We start from the raw sequence: 23,101 nt of genomic DNA on the forward strand, positions 1-23,101 counted from the left end.
TCCTCTTTGAAGATGAAAAGCAGAAAAAAAAAATACTACGTATTACTCCTGAAGAGAATATAGGTATAAACATCAAGTACTTACATCAATTAAATCTGAAAGATCATGAATATAATACTTGAAAACAGAAGCGTTGGTTGCTTCAAGGGTTAGTAGGTACTCATTTCTGGCTTTAATAGATTTCAGCTTGTTTTCAGAGTATTTTGCTTGACGCTGAGAAAGAAATTGTGTATTAATATAGTGAGAAAGTTTGAATACCTCAACTTTATCATTCAACTAAATAGGTAAGTGTGCATGAATTGTTACTATCAACTAGAAATAAAGTTCAATTTTTGCTATGCATTTAACAGAAACCCAATTTCAAAACCCCATCAACAGAAAATGTAATTTATGAACAAGCCATGTAATGAGAAAATTACGGGGAGTAAAATCACTCACTATCTCTGAATTGCAAGTTCTCTGTAAGCTACTACGAGTTTATAACATTAAATATCTAACTAGCTACTGCTAGTTTATCATAGATTATATTAAACTCATTATATGCCACATATTTCCTTAATGGACAATCTCTCTCTAAAACCATTCTATAGAAACATATACATCTAAGCTACAGCTTCAAAGGAATCTCAGAACTGCACTGAATTTATTTCAAATTAAACAGGACAATCAGCTTTTAATGAAATCCTATTTACTTTTTCCTTCATTTTCTCAATCTTCTTCACAGAACTCCTCCTCTGGTGCCTCTCCTCTAGTCGAATATGAAAGACAGGGTCTCCCGATCTCCCAATCTGTTTTTCTTCTTGCTTCTCAGCCTCCTTCAGCTTGCTTTCTGCACTGATGCTCTCTGCATGATACATATGGTATGTTTTCATGACCTGTGGAAGAGATAGTCAAAGAAGAATTAAGAGACAATGGATATAAAAAAGCATCTCATAAAAAAAAAATCACAGGGCCCCTGAATAAAAATACCATCTCATGAAGCCTCAGCAGGTGGGATGCGCTGAAGAAATGGAAGCAGCTTCTGTAGCTGAATAGTCAGCAAGGCCTAAGAAGCTTTCATAGGCTGGCAGACATTGAGGACTCCCAGCTGGATAGGCTCAATGGTGACTTAGTCTCATTTGACAGCTTTTGAAACATGGCTTAGAGCTGATTCTCAGCAACCTGCTGTGTGCTATTTCAGGTGAATGTAGAACAGATGTATTTTTAAAGTTTTGTGCAAAAAAATCCAAGAAGCTTTTGGAGAACTCTAATTGTGCATAATGTATGTAAGTACTAAACTATTTAGCACTTAAGCTGTTGATAGAACTAAAATGTGATCTATATTGAAAATAAAACAGCAGACTGTTCACTTCCCTCCTTAATGAACACAGAAAATTTGCTACAGCTTTTCAAAATGAGTTGATTTTTGAATACATTTGCAAACATAGGATTCCAGCTTCTATGCAAAAATACCTAATATATGGAATGGATATTATATTACAGCAGGATGCATTCAGAACAGCATGGCACTGCGCTGTGCACTATACATATGCATAGTAAGAGATACTCCCTGCCCCAAAGACCCTACAATCTAAACAGACAAGACAGACAAAGGTTTGGAAGAGGAAGCAGAGATACAGCAGGGCAATGGCCAAGCTGGGAACAAAATGATGGCCTATTGAGTCCCAGTCGTACATTGTTTAAATTTAACAATGTTGTTTTACCCATTACATTTGACATTCTTACTAAAAAGCACTTCTAACAGCAAGAAATAATCTATGCATAAGGATTCATATTATATATATGAAATAAAAGAATTGATAAAATACAACAGATCATAATTTTTCAATAATTTTGTTTTGTAAAATAAACACTGAAAAGAACAGCAAGTGATGAGATTCCATTAAAGATGACATGAAAAGGAAATTAAAAATATGGGTTGTGGCCTTTAGAAGATACTTTTTATATAAAAGGCCTACAAGATTTTTTCAGCAAAAGCATGCCAGCCTCAGAATGAGAACCATGCTCTTTTAGCTCGGAGGCCAAGGCCTACCCCACCATCAGGGCCAAATAGGAAAGTCATTTAGTTTTTCTGTCTCAGTTTTTTTTTTTTTTTTGCCAGTAAAAAGGGCATAATGACACTTAGTCACTTTTGTCAAGCAACTTGAGGTCTGCAGTTGAAAAAGTGCAAAGCCTGAGTAGTGCTGTTTTACAAACAAACTAGGCACTCAGATGTGAAGCAATTTTCCAGAGCGCCCCTGTAGTCTAGTTGATGAGATATAACTGTGTCTCACACTCCCCACCAACTCTTTACACATGAAACAGAAGCTGTGATGTTCCAGCTAGCAGCACTAAGGGAGTACAGGAGCCTCTACTGCTAGGAACTAGCTCTCTTGGAGGACTCCAATAATCCCAGACTGGAGTCAGAGTAGCAGCCGTGTTAGTCTGTATTTGCAAAAAGAAAAGGAGTGGGGTGGGGGGAGAAATAACATGGGGAAATAGTTTTACTTTGTGTAATGACTCATCCACTCCCAGTCTCTATTCAAGCGCAAGTTAATTGTATCCAGTTTGCAAATTAATTCCAATTCAGCAGTCTCTCATTGGAGTCTGTTTTTGAAGTTTTTTTTGCTGAAGGATAGCCACTCTCAGGTCTGTAATCGAGTGACCGGAGAGACTGAAGTATTTTCCGACTAGTTTTTGAATGTTATAATTCTTGACATCTGATTTGTGTCCATTTATTCTTTTACGTAGAGACTGTCCAGTTTGACCAATGTACATGGCAGAGGGGCATTGCTGGCACATGATGGCATATATCACATTGGTAGATGCGCAGGTGAACGAGCCTCCGATAGTGTGGTTGATGTGATTAGGCCCTATGATGGTGTCCCCTGAACAGATATGTGGACAGAGTTCCCCTCCACCCCATCCCCCACTGTTCCTCAGATGTTCTTGTTAACTGCTGGAAATGGCCCACCTTGCTTGTCACCATGAAAGGTTTTCCTCCTCCCCCCCCCCCCGGTGATGGCTCATCTTAAGTGATCACTCTCCTTACAGTGTGTATGATAAAACCCATTGTTTCATGTTCTCTGTGTGTGTATATAAATCTCCCCACTGTATTTTCCACCAAATGCATCCGATGAAGTGAGCTGTAGCTCACGAAAGCTTATGCTCAAATAAATGTTAGTCTCTAAGGTGCCACAAGTACTCCTTTTCTTTTTTCCAGACTGGAGTGCTATTCCCTCAAGCCTCATGTCCCCGGAGAGAGCTCCTTCTTCATCTCAACCTCTCCTTACACATAAGGATTACAAAATCCACAGCATCCCAATAGACACTACTTCCAAAGCAAATCTTTGTCAGCTCCACCCTCTCCTGAAGCCTGGCCTTGACTCTGTCTCTACCGAGAGAACCGTATTGATTTAGAAATTAATATAGTTAAATTGGTGTAGCCCCTAGTGCAGATGCAGTTATATCAGTAGCGACATTAACATATAGACGATGTGTCTGCATTCACACTGGAAGGTTATTCTACTTTAACTATATCAGTTTCTAACAGGTATCGTTTAATCAGTGCACAAAGCATAGACTAGCCCTTACTTTGCGCATTTGGCTTGTGTATAGTGTGTTTTGTTGATGGCCCTTCCTATTTCATGCATTGTTATGATTACATCATTCTCAGGCAATTCTCTGGAGAGCTCATAAGCACAGTCCTCCCCAGGTTCTGCCAGTGGGTGTTTACCAGTAATAACAGCAATACTTTAATTGCAGAGGCAGCAGCAGATGTTTGCACAGAATGAAAGGGATTAGAGGGGTGATTGGGCCCAAACATTTTTGGTGTTGTTCCCACAAGTAAGACAGACAACATGAAGTTTGCATGTGAAGTTGCACAATTAGCTCTTTTTCTTAATTTTCTACCATGTTTTGCGGGATGTTCTCTCTCTCTCTCTGCACTAGAGGGTCTAAAATGATGTCAAATAATAGAAGAGATTGGTAAAAACCTGCCTTGCCCAAGTCTCCTGCTTACTGAAAACTTGTGGAATGTACTTTAAATTCTAAATTCAGAAAACAGACTGGTTAGTTTAATTTTTTTGGTAGTCTGTTTCACTTTCTGGTTCTCATGCAGAAGTGCAATGTTGCAATGCTTATTTTGCAAATGCTGCATAAGAATATTGAAATCCAAACAAAAACCTAAATGTTTATTTTTTTTAAAGAAGTTATGAAATGCTACTAATATGAAAATGTAAAGACACCCTACATTTTGCAACTAAACTGCCAGTCAGTGTCTCTTTAAATGAATTACAAATTCTCAGTACAAATTTTAAAGCTGCCCATCAGAATGTGTGTCTCTATTGGAATGATTAAATTATCCTAGAATTTATTTTCTTATTGTTTTGTTTATTTAGTAAAAGCCCTCCATATAAGATAAACCCACACCTTCACTTCTAAATATTTTTTAAAGAAAAAGCAATTTCAAAAATATATGGATGTTTTATTCTTTGTGCATATCTACAATATAATTGGAAAATTCAAAGTTAATGCAAAGACGAGATCAATAAGATTTATGATGCATTTCCTGCCTAATGGCAGCATTTTAAAATTAAAAACAATTTAAAAAATAATCAAATCATTAATACATATCCATCTTGCTCATCAATACTTAGATATTTCAGTGGCAATTCTTTTAGGATCCAATTCAGTTACAGAAGTTGATGGGAGATTTTCTTGTACAAAGAGTTCTGATCTGGGTCCTCAAGCTATTATTTTGGAACAAATATCCTGGTGAAATGTACAATACTCCTCTCAATTGCCTGGCAAAGTGTTGAACTGATAGGCCATACTGTCAGAATATCCATCATTGCAGTGACTTTAATTAGTCCCAAAAGTGGTTATTGATCTGCCATCAAGTGTTCATTGAAGAGGAAGAGCAAGGTCATAATTTCACAAATGCTGGGCTGTCATCATGACAGATACAGTAAGATCCTGTTCTGTATTTGACAGACATCTTTAAATGCAATATTAGTCTTCCTATAAAATAAAATGAGTTTAATTCTGCCAATTTAGCAGGTGTTATAGGTGCATTACACTAGATGAACTGTTTTAAAATAAGGATTTCTGATCCCCAACGAAGTCAGCCTAAAAATGTCTGGAAAGGGTTATGCTGCACCAAATTACAAGTGTTCTATTTGTAAAGAAATAGATTACCCTTGATTTTAGTGTGGAAGCCTCAGTGTCTTTGATAGGAGTTCAGTATGTAGACGGAGGGCAGTATATGGCACTCACGCATCATGGTGAAGTGCATATTACAGAAAAATTGGATAATTATTTTAGTTAAATGCACAAATTCATTGTGCAGATCTATCAATAAGAAAGTAATTTGTGCTATGTAAGACAACTGAGTTTTGTGGGGAGATGGAGAGAAGTTTTCTTGTGAAAAGGCTGTTTTTTATTTCCTCTTTGCTATCACGTTATAGGATTGTTCCCATCGCTCTGCATTTTTCATAATAGTGGATTGAGTTCTGGCTTAAAAATTTAAACTTCTTTTGTTGAAAACTTCCTATCTCCCAACTATCAGAGCTGCTCAGAGCACCAAAATATAACACTAGAAGTTAACATTGTCTGCTGAGAGAAGGAACAAATCTAATTTTTATAATAAAACTGCATAATTAATAGTCTTGTCCCTTGTTCATCATGAAAATGCTACTCAACTGCATCAATGGGTGGGGGAACTTAATGGGGCAAGTGGTGAAAGGGGGACACTTTCTAGAGCACAATAGGTAGCTCCTCCCCCTGGGAGCCTCTGTCACCCATTTAGCCAGCTGCGGGGTGCTAATTGACCAACATTCCCCAGATCTCAGGATTTAGCCCAGCACAAGGGCTATGTGGAACCTCTTTCGGCTCCATTCTAGCAGAGAAAGGGTTACTCATCTGCTTCCAGCAGCAGCAACAGCAGTCCTCAAGTTGCAGAGGAAGGCTGGTAAGAATTCTGGGGCCCCTTTCCCCAGGGGCAGAAGGTCTACCTCTGCCTCCCTTGGCATAGGGGCTCTGCCTGCTACAGGAGCCATTCCATTACGACTCCCCCAGGAGGCCGGGAGCCACATGGGGGACCCAAAAGAGTGTGGCCCTGGAACTGTATCCAGGGCTGGCCCTGGACCAAATGGCTCCCGAGCTGAAGAGCATCTTTGGCGCCCCCTCTCCATTTGTTAAACTTTTGAACACCTTATTTTTATTGCATTAATAGCCCCTTTCATGACTTTGCTACACGATTTGCACGCATGATTTATCCCTGTCATAAGACAATAAATGAGGCTGGTGACGGCCTTTGTTTTACACCGTGGGTGATTTAACATCCTTTATCATGCAGTAAATGTCCTGGAAGTGGATAATGGTGTTACTGATGCTCTCTTGCTCTCAAGACGACCAATTGCAGGAACAAACCCAGCAGGGACTTGCAGCCATGGCCCCAACAACTTGGGGATATTGGCTCATGACAGTGGTAGGACTAGTTGAAAACTTGGTTGCCCTGAGGACTCTAAGAACCTATAAGGCCAGCTGTTCAGAATTAGCGAAATTTAGGGAACAGGAAAGGCTTCATTGTGGGTGGCCTATACCCATATATCAGGGGTCACAACAAGTGGTGACTTTGACCCACCACTGGTGTGCTCCCTTCACTATCTCTGGCCGGCTAGTGGGCATATCCTTCTGGAGTAGGTTGGTGGGTTTCCCAGACCCATGTGGGCATTTCATAGCAAGAAAACTGTTAGAAGGGTGATCCTGGAGGGGTGGGGCGTAGAGTGACGACAGGTTACCCATGCTGTTGGAGTTTCCAAAGGCTCAGCCTGAGGCCACAGCTGTAGGAGGCAGGCCATTTTATTTAAGGCGGCATTTATCTTTGCCTTATTTGGCACTTTGAGAGTGAGTAAGCTGATGTCTATGGGAGCTGTGGACAGGTCCCAGCATGCGTTAAATGCAACAGATGTGCAACTCTGTGCAGAAGTGGTGTCCTTGTGCTTACAGTATTCCAAAACAGACCAGAAGGAAAGAGGAACCTGTGTGGTGTTGAAGGAATGTGCAGATGAGCACTTGTTCCCCGTAAAGGTGATAAGAGTCTCACTAAAATCCAGGGCCTGCAACCAGGCCAGTTGTTCTCATGTGGTGATGGCAGCTTCCTGACAAGGTATCAATTCAGCATGGTACTGAAAAACACCTTGCACTACTGTGGTCTTCACCAGGGTAAATTTAGTCCTTATTTTTTCAGGATCAGTGAAATGTCAGTGGCTGCAGAGGGTTTTGGCCCACGTTAGGTGTAGGCAATAGGGCACTAAAAATCAAGGGCTACAGGACTTATGTCTGCACCAAGGAAAAGATGGCAGGGAATGGTGAAACATATGTAACCCAATGTGCTTGTTTGTTTTAGAAGCTACCCAGAGCGTACGCAATGTTTGGATTTGTGGGCACCCTATATTGCACTGGGGCCACAAGACGCTGCCAGGACAGTAGAAGGATCTCAGCTGGGCTTCGGTGCTGAAGCTGTTAGCATCCACAAGAGGCATGCAGTGGGATCAGGTTGTACCACTTCTACACTCACTGACAAAAAAGGGCTAGAGCCCCTGTGGGCAAGATTAGAAAAAGTAAATAATGGGGTCACCAAGATATTCCTGGAGAAAGGGATTCTATGATACACCATGGGGACATCCATTACTATTGGCTGGAAGTTTTCAGGGATGATGGCGTATATCCATCAGATGGAGGTGCTGACGAACGGCTATGGCATGTGCAGGCATGGGTTGAGCAAGTGGTGCGATACCAGGTGACGTGGTTGGGTGGAGAGTGACCAAGCTTGTTGCTGGCACTCCCTGTGGCTGGTTTCCAGTGCAGCCAAGAGGAAAAAAAAGATTTCTAGAGGTAAAAGACCTGGGATTTTGGTGTTGGGCCTTGGGCTCATGTGATATGATGAGACCTTCTGGCCTTTGTGGGCTGAGATCCTCACCCTGCTGCACCCTCGGTCCCTCTGTTGCTAGGACTCAGAAAGAACCGAGTCCTGCGGGGTAGGGCTGAAGAGAGCATACCCCGCCTTATGGGTTCTATGGTAAGTTCTGCAGTACTGGAATCAATTAAATGGCTGGTATAGGAAAGTATGGGTGATGAGTGGGTAGTGCCCCTTCCCCATGTTAAAGTTGTGGTCTGCCACTTAATTCCATGCATGTGTCTGTCCTCATTTTGCTGCTGTGTCCATATCAACAGGCATTTAATAGAACACCAGCTTATCGCTGCTGAAATTACTGTCTTTGATTTATTTCAAAACTGCCTCCAGTAAAGTAGTATTTCTTCCTGGAAATTGAGTGTGTGTGTGATTCATTAATCTGACCAGCTGGCACTTCCCCAGAGAAATAAAGCAAAATCTTATGCTAAATTTCCCATTTTCCTTGGTCTCTCATACTTGTGTTCAGAGGACTATTGGTAGACTAGATATTAGATATTTTCATCATCCTACTCACTTCCAAACCAATCTCTGATGCAAATATCTGGAAATATCACTGATGTTTTACTGCCATCTTGGCATTACTGACCTCACTATCTATCAAATGTCTAGTACTCTGCAATAAGTTGGACATACGATCATGTTACACAGAAGTTATTTGGTGGCACTCCTGTGCAGCAGAATGAAAATTCTGTAGCAACTTCCTTTAAAATTAAACACTGGAGATTTTTAATGAATTATATAAGGCAATGAGATATACAATTGGTACAGCAGCCCGTGTTATTTATTTTAATATTAAATTCATTTTATTTTGCACTGTCCCCACATTTTCAGACTTCAGCATGCCACAGGTTTTTGTATTGCTTATGAAAATTGTCAGGGCAGAAGGTTTTGACAGCTGAGTAGAGGATACCAACATGTATTTTTAGGATACCTCAAAAATTCCTGGTCTTTGATATACACAGCAGATATTGTCCGTCATTACTATCACTTAACTTCTGCAAAATGGTCTGATTGGAGTGGAGATGCACCAAAAGGAGCATTCTAGATCTAGATTTAAACACAGTTTACTTACCACTTACTGCAGTCCCTCTGAATCTATTAAAACTGTATATGGCCAAGGCTGGATTAAGGCAATCCAAGGCCCTAGGCTCATGGCCAGATTCCTGGGGTACAGTTTCTCAGTTGGAGCAGCAAATGCCCATTGAGGTACATGAAGCAGTTAACACCTCTTAAAGCTATTGTTTCAGGCAGTTTGCAGACACAGGCAGACATCACTGTATAAATTACACTCCGGTGATCTTCTCAAGATTGTCTCCTCTACCATAAGGTCTAGAGGGACTTACTGTGTTTAAATGAAAGCGGATACTCTGACTTGTTTATTTATTTGGTGTATGCAATCCAGTCAAGCCAAGCCACAGCGTTCTTATCAACGATATTTAATGCACAAACACCTCCAGAAAGTGGAGTCATTTTGCAGTCCTCAACAATGTGTGTCAGGGTTTGTGGCTGCCCATGTTGACATACTGGACTGTCTCTAAAATGCCACAAATTCCAATGCAGCACAAATTCTGTGTCTGGTACGAAACTGATTCAGAAGGCTCTGTTGCCTTTGCAGAAAATTAAACCTGGGTTGATGTTGAGTGGGGTCAGAGATAAGAGAATTATTTCTCACTTTCTCTGTGGACCATGAAGAAGAAAAATCATAGAAGATTAGGGTTGGAAGAGACCTCAGGAGATCATCTAGTCCAACCTCCTGCTCAAAGCAGGACCAACCCCAACTAAATCATCTCAGCCAGGCTTTGTCAATCCAGGCCTTAAAAACCTCTAAGGATGGAGATTCCACCACCTGAAGCTCACCACGTCCTCTACTGTAAACCACCACAGTTAGTACACTGCTTGTGTCTATGCGTGGTTGGCACCTTGTGTTGGCACTTCGCGTACTCACAAGAGTGCTTGTTTCAATGCACAGTGAGGTGCACTGTAGGTAGGTATCCCAGAGTACAACTCACTACCATCCACTGTCTTTTCAGAAGTTTTTGGCAAGGCATGGTGGGGCAGAAACCATGGAGGGATGATTAGGATTGCAGAGTCATGTTTCCATCATGCAACTTTCTCCATCTCATAATGTCATCTCTATCCCATAATTTTCATGCCTATTTTTAACATCTCACAAACCCATGTGGGACTTGTCGCTGTCCACTTTCTCTGACAGAAGCATCGAGCCTGCATAGCGCTGCACTGTTGTCATGAGCATTGCAAGCATAGGATGTACAATCCTCCAGTATTTGCAGAGCTGCAAAAAGAGCCAAGGGGAACATGATGATTTCCTGGAGGTCAGAATGCTGTGTCAACAGAGGTAATGTAGTGTCTACATTTGCGCTGCGTCGACCTCAGTACATCATCCATGGTTCAACGCCAGATGGGGAGATGGTGTTTGCATAATGGTTAGCATACATAGGTAGGAGACAAAGTTAAGTGTTGACACATGAATAACTAGGTTGATGCATGGTGGCTTATGTCAAACTAACTTTGTAGTGTGTGTACACACACACACACACACGCACACACCCCACAGTGAAAACATGAAAAAATGGGTGTTGCCATACCAACTATAACGAGAGTAATCAGTTAAGGTGAGCTATTATCAGCAGGAGAAAAAAACTTTTTGTAGTGATAATCAGGATGGCCCATTTCCAACAGTTGACAAGAAAGTGTGAGTAACAGCAAGGGGGAAAAAATAAGCATGTGGAAATAGTTTTACTTTGTGTAATGACCATCCACTCCCAGTCTTTATTCAAGCCTAATTTAATGGTGTCCAGTTTGCAAATTAATTCCAATTCAGCAGTTTCTCGTTGAAGTCTGTTTGTGAAGTCTTTTTGTTGTAGTATTGTGACTTTTAGGTCTGTAAGCGAGTGACCAGGGAGACTGAAGTGTTCTCCGACTGGTTTTTGAATGTTATAATTCTTGACGTCTGATTTGTGTCCATTTATTCTTTTATGTAGAGACTGTCCGGTTTGGCCAATGTACATGGCAGAGGGGCATTGCTGGCACATGATGGCATATATCACATTGGTAGATGTGCAGGTGAACAAGGTTCAGGCTATCGGGCTGTCTGTCAAGCATTCTTACAACTACAATACCCACCTGCTGAATGAAGAAACAGATTGACAGAGTCAGAAGAGTACCCAGAAGTCACGTACTACAGGACAGGCCCAACAAAGAAAGTAACAGAACGCCACTAGCCATCACCTTCAGCCCCCAACTAAAACCCCTCCAACGCATCATCAAGGATCTACAACCTATCCTAAAGGATGATCCCTCACTCTCACAGATCCTGGGAGACAGACCAGTCCTTGCTTACAGACAGCCCCCCAACCTGAAGCAAATACTCACCAGCAACCACACACCACATAACAAAAACACTAACCCAGGAACCTATCCTTGCAACAAAGTCTGTTGCCAACTCTGTCCACATATCTATTCAGGGGACACCTCCATAAGACCTAATCACATCAGCCACAATATCAGAGGCTCGTTCACCTGCACATCTACAGTGAGGGTAATTAACCACTGGAACAATTCACTAAGGGTTGTGATGGATTCTCCATTCCTAACTATTTTTAAATCCAGATTTGATGTTTTTCTAAAAACTATGCTCTAGGCATTATTTTGGGGAAGTCCTATGGCCTGATGCCAGATTAGATGACCACAGTGGTTCCTTCTGGCCTGGGAATTTGAAAACTGGTCTCTCCAAGCAAACAAACAGCAGCAAAAGTTGGAAACATATTCGGTCCTCATCTAACACACACACACACCCTTAATGAGGGCAATCCTTCAGGTCCCAGCGCAGCACACACAGTCAATAGAGGTACACACTGACACCATCCAGGCCTGTCTCAGACCCCAGAATTTACTTTTGCAGAACACATTATATCCCCCTTTCTAGTCTCATCAGCAATGACAGATCTGATATTTAGCTCCAACAGTTTATACACTTGTGAAGAAACTCAGAGTGCTAATTACTAATCTACATTGATTGAGGGAACAGTAGAAAGTGGAGCAGGAGAAAGGGGTGAAGTAGCTGGGGTGGGGTGCTGGAAACATGAAAACACTGATTGACTGGCACAGTAAAAGGAAAGTACATACATAATTAAAAATATAGTTGTCACTTTTAATGTACTGAACTTGCAATACTTCACCATGAAGTTTAAATATTTGATTATTTTCTGCAGAATGTTTGGAATCATAATATAAGAACAAGTGCAGAAACCAGTGAGAATTTTACTGAAATAAATTAAAATACCTAGACTTTGTCTTGAAATAATACACAGATGTATGCACTAATCATTTCAATATCATGTACGAGGTACAAGAATATTTCACACAATGAGCCAGATGGCTCGTCCCACAGAAGAAGCCACAGGTAGGGGCTTATGGGAGAGGAAAACTGATGTTTCCCTTGTGGGATTTTCAACAGATCATTCCTCCGGGGAAGCCCTTCTTGTCCACTGGGGGAAAAAAGGGGGCTCAGCACTCAGAATCTATGCTTCCCCAAAATCAACATGATCCTAGCTTCCAGTGGATAGCCAAAGAACCATCTGTTCCTGCTACTTATTACCTCAATCCTGTTTATGACATCATAACACTAATTACGTTACAAATAGAGAGTGACTATGAAAACAGCAGGAACAGATTAAATCCTAAGCAACAAGAATTCTGTTTTCATAGAGAAGTCCATAGTAATGAAAACAGGGAAAGAGAAATAGAAAAAGTATAAATCAGCATAATGGTCTCTAAAAGATCGTTTTTCTTAAAGTGTCAGTAGGTTTTTAGTATTCCAGAGTGTGCCTGAATTTTGGAGATATTTCATCTCATTTACATGTTTTTCAGTTCTAAGCTTTGTCATATTGAACATGAAGCAACATCACTTTGTAGCCTCTCTCAAAGGTCAGAGTTTGGGGTTTCATTATAGACTTATACTTCCAAATTCTTAAAATGCCCTGGAGCAAAAAAGAGCTATTTTTCAAAATTATAAGCCTTTTCTATACTCGACAGGAGGTGACAAATAGCTTGAATTCTTTTGTGACCTCTCTTCCATTTTTCCTCTTGGGCTAGTTTCTTCTCTCTCAATCTAAAACATTGTCTATTGACTTTAAGGAGCGAATACAAAAACCACTGAAATATTCCCATTGACTACAGCAGGCTTTAGATTAGGTCCTCTGAGAGCCGTCCTTGAACAGGCTAAAAATGACTTTCCCGGGTAGATGTGCAAGATTGGATTTCCAATGAAGGGTTTTGAAATTGTTTTTTGTTTCTAGCTCCCTCACTAATACAAAAAGATTAGAACATCTGATATAGCACTATTTCCAAAACTACTCCTGCACCACTTACTTAGCAATCCGCACATGAGATCAAGCCTAAGTTTTAAAAGGTTTCATTTATAAATTTTTGAACAAAAATCAGCAGGGATGCCCATAGAGAAGCCCCAGTCAACACAACCCATTTATCTAAAAGTTCTGAATGTCCCACAGAACCTTGAGATAAATGAGGTTGTACTGTATAAAGAGTTCGGGCATTCTGAAAGTATGAGTGGCTAAGCTTGCCTGAACTGCTAAAACGTTTGGAGTGGATGGTACTGTTTCATGTCATTCAAAAGATAACTCCTTTGAATGTGGAATAATATTTTGCTTCCAGCCAATGATCTTAAAGTAACCAGGTAGAGTATTAAAGTTCTCCAACACGTAACTTGCCGTTAAAAAAGTTCTTTAAGGCTTGCTAGAATGATTATATTAATGATTATTATTTGCATTATCATAGCACCAGGGAACCCGTCATGGGCCAGGACCCCATTGTGCTAGACGCTGTACAAACACAGAACAAAAAGACAGTTGTTGCATCAGAGATCTTACAATCCAAGTATAAAATAAGAGACAACAGATGGAAACAAACAGATGGGGGAATGCAAGGAAACAATAAGACATTATTGTCTAAATAGACAAGACAGACGTAGAGCGAGGAAAGGGTTAGAACACACAAGCAGAGTGAACAGCGTGATAGCAGCAAACATGTTAGTGCCAAGATTTCGATTAGTTTTGTTTTGGGTGGCTTTACTTAGAAGGGGTCAGGCAGAAAAGGAAAGGCGGGGGATGCAGGTGACAGGGGAAGTGGGGCAGGAGTGGAGTGAAGCTGATGTGAGGAGACTGAGGAGCGAGGGGAAGGGTTGGAGTAAACAACCAATCACTGTGGGACAGAGAAGGTTTGCCTGGAATGTCTAAAGGATGAAAAGTTCCTGCTTTGGATCCATCTGGTCCTACAAGCTCGAGTCTCTGTTAAAGGTTAGGTCCTTCAAATGGACACACCTAGGCAGATACCTGAGGACACTTGGAACCCGACTGAAATCAGTGGGGCTCTGCACAGGTACAGGGATGTGCCCAAAAATATCTATTTACAGGATATGGTCCTTACTGAGAAACTCAACCAGTAGAAATCCTAAAACATAACTTATTTACAATGACCACGCCTGCTCCTCAAGGAGGCAGTTACTTGATATTTCAGCTAATAACTAGCTCACTTTTTTCTCTCTGATGGTCTTTAATCCATCTTTGAGCACAGCAGCTTTTTAAACCTGGAAAGTCATGTAATGACCCTTTCTTATAAAATAATAAATTATACTACAGGTTATAAATCCTTCCTTATACACCATTTTCAGTGGATTAAAAACTTGAATCCTTCTTTTTACTCAGGGAATTCAGAGATGCATGGGGGTACCTGAATGCCAGTCAGCATTCAAAGATTTTAATTTTAACAACTGCATGAGTGGAAACTGATCATTCCATTAAAAAAAAAATGCAAGGAAGAGAACAAACCAAAGGAGAGAGAGATCAATACCAGTCTACCTTTCACCTAACTGAACCAAATTCAACTGCTTCCCTTCACTTTTTTCACACTGAAAAGGTTACAATAATTTTATGGTTTTTGTTTATTGCTCTTTATTGCTCATGACTAGAGCCAAATTTTAGTCATGTGTATTTTTAGTAAGAGTCATGGACAGGTCACAGGCAAACAAAAATTCATGGTTCGTGATCTGTCTATGACTTCAACTATATATCTCTGACTAAATCTTGGGGTGGGGGCAGCCTGGGTGCTCAGGGGGGTTCCTGGGGTGGGATGGGGTGGTTGGAAGGGCTGGCAGGCTCCCTACCTGGCTCTGCGCCTGCCTGGAAGTGGCGACATCCCCTGAGCTCAGCTCCTAGGTGGAGGCATGGCAGGCAGCTCTGCACCCAGCCTTTGCCCCAAGCGCCAGCTCCACAGCCAATGGGAGCTCTGGGGGCGGAGTGATGTTGTCACTTCCGGGGAGCCCCCCCCAAGGTAAGAGCCGCCCAGAGTCCGCCTCACCCCATCCTGGGCCCCAACCCCCTGCCTCCTCCCACATTTAACTCCTGCTGAATGTATAAAAAAACCTGCATTTAAGTCCACTCAGTCCTATTTCAGCTAATCACTCAGACAAACAAATTTGGTTACGATTTGCAGGAGATAATGCTTCTTATTTACAGTGTCATCTGAAAGCGAGAACAGGCATTCACATGGCACTGTTGTAGCCAGCATCACAAGATATTTACGCGCCAGATACCATAATGATTCACATGTCCCTTCATGCTTCAACCTCCATTCCAGAGGACATGCGTCCACGCTGACGACGGGTTCTGCTCAATAATGCTCCAAAGCAGAGTGGAATGATGCATATTCATTTTCATTGTCTGAGTCAGATGTTACCAGCAGACGGCTGATTTTCTTGTTTGGTGGTTCGGGTTCTGTAGTTTCTGCATCGGAGTGTTGCTCTTTTAAGACTTCTGAAAGTATGTTCCACATCTCATCCCTCTTAGATTTTGGGCGGCACTTCAGATTCTTAAACCTTGAGTCGAGTGCTATAGCTATTTTTATAAATCTCACATTGGTACCTTCTTTGCATTCTGTCAAATCTGCTGTGAAAGCGTTCTTAAAATGAACATGTGCTGGGTCATCATCCGAGTCTGCTATATGAAATGAAATATACGGTAGAATACAGGTAAAACAGAGCAGGAGACATACAGTTCTCCCCAAGGAGTTCAGTCACAAATTTAATTAACACATTTTTTTAACAAGCATCATCAGCATGGAATCATGTCCTCTGGAATGGTGGCCGAAGAACGAAGGGGCAAAGGAATGTTTAATATATCTGGCATGTAAATACCTTGCAATGCCAGCTACAAAAGTGCCATGTGAACGCCTGTTCTCACTTTCAGTTGACACTGTAAATAAGAAGCAGGCAGCATTATCTCCTGTAAATGTAAACAAACTTGTTTGTCTTAGTAATTGGCTGAACAAGAAGTAGGACTGAGTGGATTTGTAGGTTCTGAAGTTTTTCATTGTTTTATTTTTGAATGCAGTTATGTAACAAAAAAAAAAATCTACATTTGTAAGTTAAACTTTCATGATAAAGAGATTGCACTGTAATACTTGTGTTGGGTGAACTGAAAAATACTATTTCTTTTGTTTTTTACAGTGCAAATATTTGTAACCAAAAAGAAAGTGAGCACTCTACAGTTTATATTGTGTTATAATTGAAATCAATATATTTGAAAATGTAAAAATATCCAAAATATTTAAATAAATGGTATTCTATTATTTTTTAATATTGCACGATTAATCGTGATTAATTTTTTTAAATGATTAATTTTTTAATTGCTTGACAGCCCTACTTAAAACAAAACTCACACTTAAATATTAATACTGTGACAGAATTCAATATTCATTAGAAGCCATGGCATAGTGGTATGACTTCAATGGGACTACTTGATGCTTACAATGTAAGTGTTTCCAGGATCAATTCTTACAAAAATTATGAATGATTGGGCAATGTTATAATGAGCATGTAAGACAGAACATTTCAGCTGATAAATAAGGTGTGCACTGCACTAAGCACATTTACCGACTTCAGGAAATGTATAAAGCTCAGCTAAACATATTGAGAGGAAAAACAACCGGTTGTACTTTGCCTAGACAAAAATACTGTGGTATTTCTATTGGTGCAAGTTGCCATATGGGGTGCTGGAACAATTTTTATAGTGGGGGTGCTGCTGATGGAAACCACGTATTTAGTGTCTGTTATTACTACTTCAAGCCAAGGGATGCAGCACCACCCCTAATTTCAGCACCAATGGTTGATATCTAAAGGGATACTTACAGCATGCAGAAATCAATTTGTACAAACAATTCTTGCAACAGAAGCTAACTAAATGTGCTTACCGTATAAAGCTCATTTAGAACTTTCATTAAATCTTCATGAAGCTGGAATGCAATCTCTTTGCTCTGTAATTAAAAAGAAATTATTGTGAAGAGGCACTTAAATCTCCACAGAAATTTGCATTCATCATTCATTCATATTTGAAAGCTAGCACAATAAAGATTGTGAAGATGGCATTTTGACAGAATTCCAGTACACTAAAAATTAATGATTCAATGATATAGAGACAGACAACAGCTGGAGAGAAATTTTCTAATAGGAGATCCAGAAGCGATTTAAGAGTGCGATTCCCATGAAGTATCAGGAAATTAGGTGCCAACACAAAGGCTAAAGTTTAGGATTAATGTTATAAGGCTTTTTAAAAACTGTATACCATTTTACACATACATAATAAACCACTTGCAACGTTCTAGGATATCCTATCAATTTCTATCATGAGTGTAGCCTTTGTTTCTCAGTACATACAACTATGCTTTTATCTAAATATTTATGCAAGCAGTAATTGTAGTTCCTCTTTGAAACAGATAACCAACTGCATAATTTTCCACAGAACAGAGAGCTGAAACAGCTTTGTTTAACTTTTCTGCACTGAGTCTTTGCTTTCATTATGACCCATAAAGAAGAAATACTTGGCACTAGTTAGTGAAGAAAGCAAATATGTCAAAACAGGAGAGTTTAATTGGAGCCTCATTCAAATAGATCCCTTTGTTTTTTGTCCATGTAACAGTTCAGTCAGATGAAAATTGTGGGAACTGTGCAAGAGTTGCAGGCAATTGTACAGCAGTCTTTGGAAAGCAATTATGTAAAAGATTCATAGATTCTGGCAAACTGCCTATTTAATATTTTTCCTTTAGTGTCTATCATCATAGCTTCTAGCTAAACTACGGTGTGGGATCTCAACACATTTTTGCTTTTTGTGAGTAAACTGATAACCACCACTTAGCCTAAAAATCAAATGAAAACCAATCTCATGATATAATTGAGATTTTTAGCTGTGGAAAGCACTATATGCTTATATATTAGATGAAGGAAAATCATCTGTGGCATAGCAACTCGCATCTTAGCAATTTACATACTTAAACATCAGTGAAACACCTGTAGGAATAACTACTTGAACACACATTTTATACTACACCCTAATTCCCCAAAGAGCCAGAGGATACATGCCATCAAGTACACTTTCCAAGAAAATGAAACAAAATTTCTGGAACAGACATTTTTCATTTGCTTCCTCTCCCCCCCGCTGTCCCCATGTTTTAAAGCTATGTCACACCTATACCATCATTTTTCAATTTTTATTAGAAGCCTTAAAGGCAAGATGATTTTTGATCATTTTCTGAGAGCCTGAAAGACGGAAAAGGGTTAGCAAGATTCATATTGTGTAACAGACAATCAGCTTTGGTAACTAAGGTGTAACAAAATCCAGTTCCACATCTAGACAGCAGTTTTGAAGCTTTGTTATACAGATACCCCACAAAATCTTTCCCATTCTTCATGCTTTTGAAAGTTTGGCATATTTTTAATGCCGAATCTCTCCTTCAAGTGGGTTCTGCCATTTGAAAGTCTAGCAAACAAGGTTTACTACTTCAATGTCTTTGCAAAATCCAGACTAATGCATTTTATGTTATGATAACTAAAGAGCAAGTACTGCAAGCTACATAGTTTATAGTACACCATGTAAAGATACGTGATGTATTGCAACATATTGCAAATCATTGGTCTGAAACACAGTAAAAGCATCCTAAAAAATTCTAAACTACTTTCATTGCTTTATTTGGCATATTACCTCTAAAAGTTAACTCTCCTGCTTTATGATAGCCCAGAATGATTCTGATGCAGCTTGCCCATCACTTTACAGAACTCAGACCTGTTTTCCTTCAGGTAATCTTTTTTATGGAACTAAATATGATCAGCCTGTGTTAAAAATATTTTTGCAGACCAAGATATATAAACAACATGGTAGTAACCAGATTATACACCAGGTTGAAAACAAATCCATGGAGAAATCCTGAGACGAGATCAGTCCCCAACCCCAACTCAATACATCCATATTTTTCAGCCACAATTATCATAGAATCATGGAATATCAGGGTTGGAAGGGACCTCAGGAGGTCATCTAGTCCAACCCCCTGCTCAAAGCAGGAACAATCCCCAACTAAATCATCCCAGCCAGGGCTTTGTCAAGCTTGTTCTTAAAAACCTCAAGGGAAGGAGATTCCACCACCTCCCTAGGTAATGCATTCCAGTGCTTCACCATCCTCCCAGTGAAAAAGTTTTTCCTAATATCCAACCTAAACCTCCCCCACTGCAACTTGAGACCATTACTCCTCGTTCTGTCATCTGCTACCACTGAGAACAGTCTAGATCCATCCTCTTTGGAACCCCCTTTCAGGTAGTTGAAAGCAGCTATCAAATCCCCCCCTCATTCTTCTCTTCCGCAGACTAAACAATCCCAGTTCCCTCAGCCTCTCCTCATAAGTCATGTGTTCCAGTCCCCTAATCATTTTTGTTGCCCACCGCTGGACGCTTTCCAATTTTTTTTTCCACATCTACATTTTACTGCCTGAATACCGAACTTGACAAATCAAAACCTAAAGAGAGTAATGTTGATTCTAAAGCAGTGTTTCCTAATCTGGCAGGCAAGTGCCCAGACTAGTTTCAGGTGTGTGTTGAAGGGGGGAAGGGGCAAAGGGAAAGCAACCCAATACGATGTGCCCACTGCAAATACTGTTGCAGTTGAAATATCTGGTAGCTCTTTGAAAACCATGTGCCTTTCCTACTGCTCCCCTGTTGGGCCTTAAATCAACTAGCCATGGGATATGCTCCTATATCAGGAAGTAGCTCCCTGGCTCAAACTTCTCCTCTGCTTCTGCAGTTCTCAGCACAGTCACAAATTCACATGTAGCTCAGCTTTATAGAACCACCAATGATCACCCCCGGAATGCCCCCCTCTTCTCTCCCAAGCAGCACAAAGATTTTGGATGAATGGGGCTCAGGGGTAAATAGAGGGAAGTCCACTGGAGAGAAGGAGCTTTAAAAGTAGAAAGCTAAAATTATAAAATAGAAAGTAAAAAAGAAAAACGAAACAGAAAACACCAAAATGAGCAGGAAAAGAACAGACTGAGGACAGCAGAGACAGAGATGGCCAGAAAAAAGGACAGAGTAGCAATTGTGCAGGGTCATGGATAGAGGGGGATACAGAATATGGCACCCATTCCACCAGATCATCACGAGAGAGACCCCAGCAGACAGACGTTGGGAACTGCTCAAAACAGAGCGAACCTTGTAATGGAGCTCATGTGCAGTTTATTTCTGACATAGCCATTGTAATTGTGTGTTGGGGGGAAGAGGGGAGAAACAAGTGAAGGGATTTTAGAGTAGCAGCCGTGTTAGTCTGTATTTGCAAAAAGAAAAAGAGTACTTGTGGCACTTTAGAGACTAACAAATTTATTTGAGCACAGGGGATTTTCTTAACCCCCAGTTCCTAGCAGTCCAATGGACTAACTCTCAAGAACTAATGCATTTTGAATTAGTATTTAACATCAGGAAAAAATGGCTCAAGGGGCTAGTAACAAGGCTTTTAATGTGTAATATATATTGTGTGTGCCTCAGATGTGCAGTGCTTTTCCTTTCAGTTATTAACAGCTCCCTCCTCATTTTCAGTCATGCTACTTATTCTCCTCTCCTGCAGTACTTTAGCATGCTTGATTGTTACCTTCCTCTGGGAGTTTATCCTCAGCAAAGCCAAATTATAGCATGCAAGATATAGCACACCTTTTCCTGGAGCTAAGTCAGTATTCTCTTACCAGTCTCTTAAGATCTTAAAAATAAGCTTTGAGAAGCTTTGGTCTTCACTCTAACTTCAAGAAATTTACTGAGGTGTAACCCACATTCTGCTTAAAATTTTTAAGATATAACGGATCCAACAACTGTAGAGAAAAGCAAAGACCACAGGCCTTAATACAACCTCATAAGAATGGATTAAATAGTGATCTTCTTGTGTTAAACTATAAACACAATTTCTACTAAACCAATTATAGTAATTCCTAATCCAGTTTCAAAGTATATCGATTGTCTTCAAATGGTGTTAATCTATATCACAATAAATGTAAAAAAAAACCCTTACATATTTATTGTTCCTAATTTTATTGGTACAGTAAATATCAGTGTATCCAGAAACTGTACAAATTAGTGACCTGCACCTGCAAGTCAATGGGACGACTCTCATGCTTATAGTTAAACACAGGTATAAACATATGCAAGAATGGGGCCAAATATAAAACCTATTTTGTACTACTTGACATTAGGGAGGTGGGAATTGTTTTTGGGGAAACAGAAAGTCTAACACTTAATGTTTAAAACTGCAAGAGAGAAAAAAAAGGATTGTCAACAAATTATAAAATCCAAACAATACATGCTTTGCTCTCTCTAATGACACTTTAAACACTAACCAGCACCGGCATATATGCATAATGGTAGCATATCAAGATTTCATTAGATTTATTGTTTACTTTTCATTACCTAACATTTTACTACACACTAATGGCCTGCTCTCACTGACTCAGCACAAGTATTCCCATCAGTTTCAACTGGACCAGCACTGAGCCCAAAATTATTATTTGACTGGTTTTCATTTTAATTTTATAGTTAATTATGCTGAATTTTTCCTGCAATGCTGTAACACCTATGTTTGGGACATGTTATTTTACCATTAGTTACAGCATTCAGTGACACTATTCATGGAATATATCTCTTAAATGAGTCAGCTTGTTATGCTCAGAAAAGGTCATAATAAGCCGTTTTAAAAAATACAGCTTTTACCAGCTGTAGTGACTCTCTATAGACAGATAGTTAAACCAAAGTAAAATTGGCCCAGATCAGTTTGCAGTGATGAATTGTTTATCTAGCTTTTAATTGTTAAATGTAATTCCTTTAAATCTTAATGAGAAGAAAGTGATGCAGAGATTCTCTATATATCATGTGTTTTTATAATTTTCAACTAGAGCTGGTAGGTAGTCATATTTCCAGTTAATTACAAGATTACAGAACTTAAATATTTATTGTGCTTGGCTTCCCCAATCTCTTTTACTGTAAACATTGGAGATATGTTCATCTGAGCTCATTATGGTTTCGGTCCAAAGAAATAAAGTTTTTATAAACTATAAATACACAAATCTAGTTAAGGATTTTGTGTATATGTATTAATACAGTTGTTTATTAACACAGCAGCAGCCAGTATCATTGTATAAATGTTCTGTGAGATACTCTTCACATTTGTTGGTTTTTGTTATTCCTTTATTGTTCAATTGAAGCACATCTACCCCATCTGCCTGACAAGATCTGCAAGAACACATCATTTTAATAGGTTTGAACTCTGCTGTTTGAGGCTCTGTGTAATGGTGGTGTTCATTTTCCACATAAAATTGCAATCTGTATTGCTTTTATATGCTGCCAACTAAAAGGCAGAAAAGCTTGAGCGCTAAATTGGAAGCATACAGATCATGCAGACTGAGCTAGGGCAGGGAACTCTGGGGCAGCCCTACCATGTGGACTGTCCTGGGACTAGGGACCCCAGAGCTTCCAGAATTCTAGGCTAGCTGTCTTCCTGTGCTGTCAGAATCCTGTAGCTTGGTGAGCCAGCTGGTCCAGGAGGCTGGGGGTCTCTGGCTTCAGGATAGTCCACATAGCAGGGCTGCCCTGGAGCTGCAGACCCCAAGAGCCCTGGCAGCTGCTGACTGAAGTTGATTCTTACCAGTCTCAGCCAGCAGCTGTCGGGTTCAAGGGAGCATACTTCCTTTCGGAAACACCATGTGACAACAAGAAAAGGAGTACTTGTGGCACCTTAGAGACTAACAAATTTA

General features: G+C 40.1%; 1 protein-coding gene across 6 annotated transcripts in view; it reads right to left on the reverse strand.

The window, feature by feature from the left end:
- Positions 1-23,101, reverse strand: part of SRGAP1 (SLIT-ROBO Rho GTPase activating protein 1) — a 240,664-nt gene that overhangs the window by 77,211 nt on the left and 140,352 nt on the right. For all 6 annotated transcript variants that reach the window (XR_006274821.1, XM_038404044.2, XM_038404033.2 and 3 more), the window contains 3 exons: positions 17,243-17,305; positions 693-875; positions 85-213 (listed from right to left, as the gene is read on the reverse strand). Coding sequence is in view for 5 of the 6 variants with exons in the window: in XM_038404044.2 (XP_038259972.1) it covers positions 85-213; positions 693-875; positions 17,243-17,305 (375 nt within the window). In the remaining variant the exon portion in view is untranslated. The remainder of the gene's footprint in view (positions 1-84; positions 214-692; positions 876-17,242; positions 17,306-23,101) is intronic.

Source organism: Dermochelys coriacea, chromosome 1 (assembly GCF_009764565.3).
Source record: "Dermochelys coriacea isolate rDerCor1 chromosome 1, rDerCor1.pri.v4, whole genome shotgun sequence".
Taxonomy (NCBI): domain Eukaryota; kingdom Metazoa; phylum Chordata; order Testudines; family Dermochelyidae; genus Dermochelys; species Dermochelys coriacea.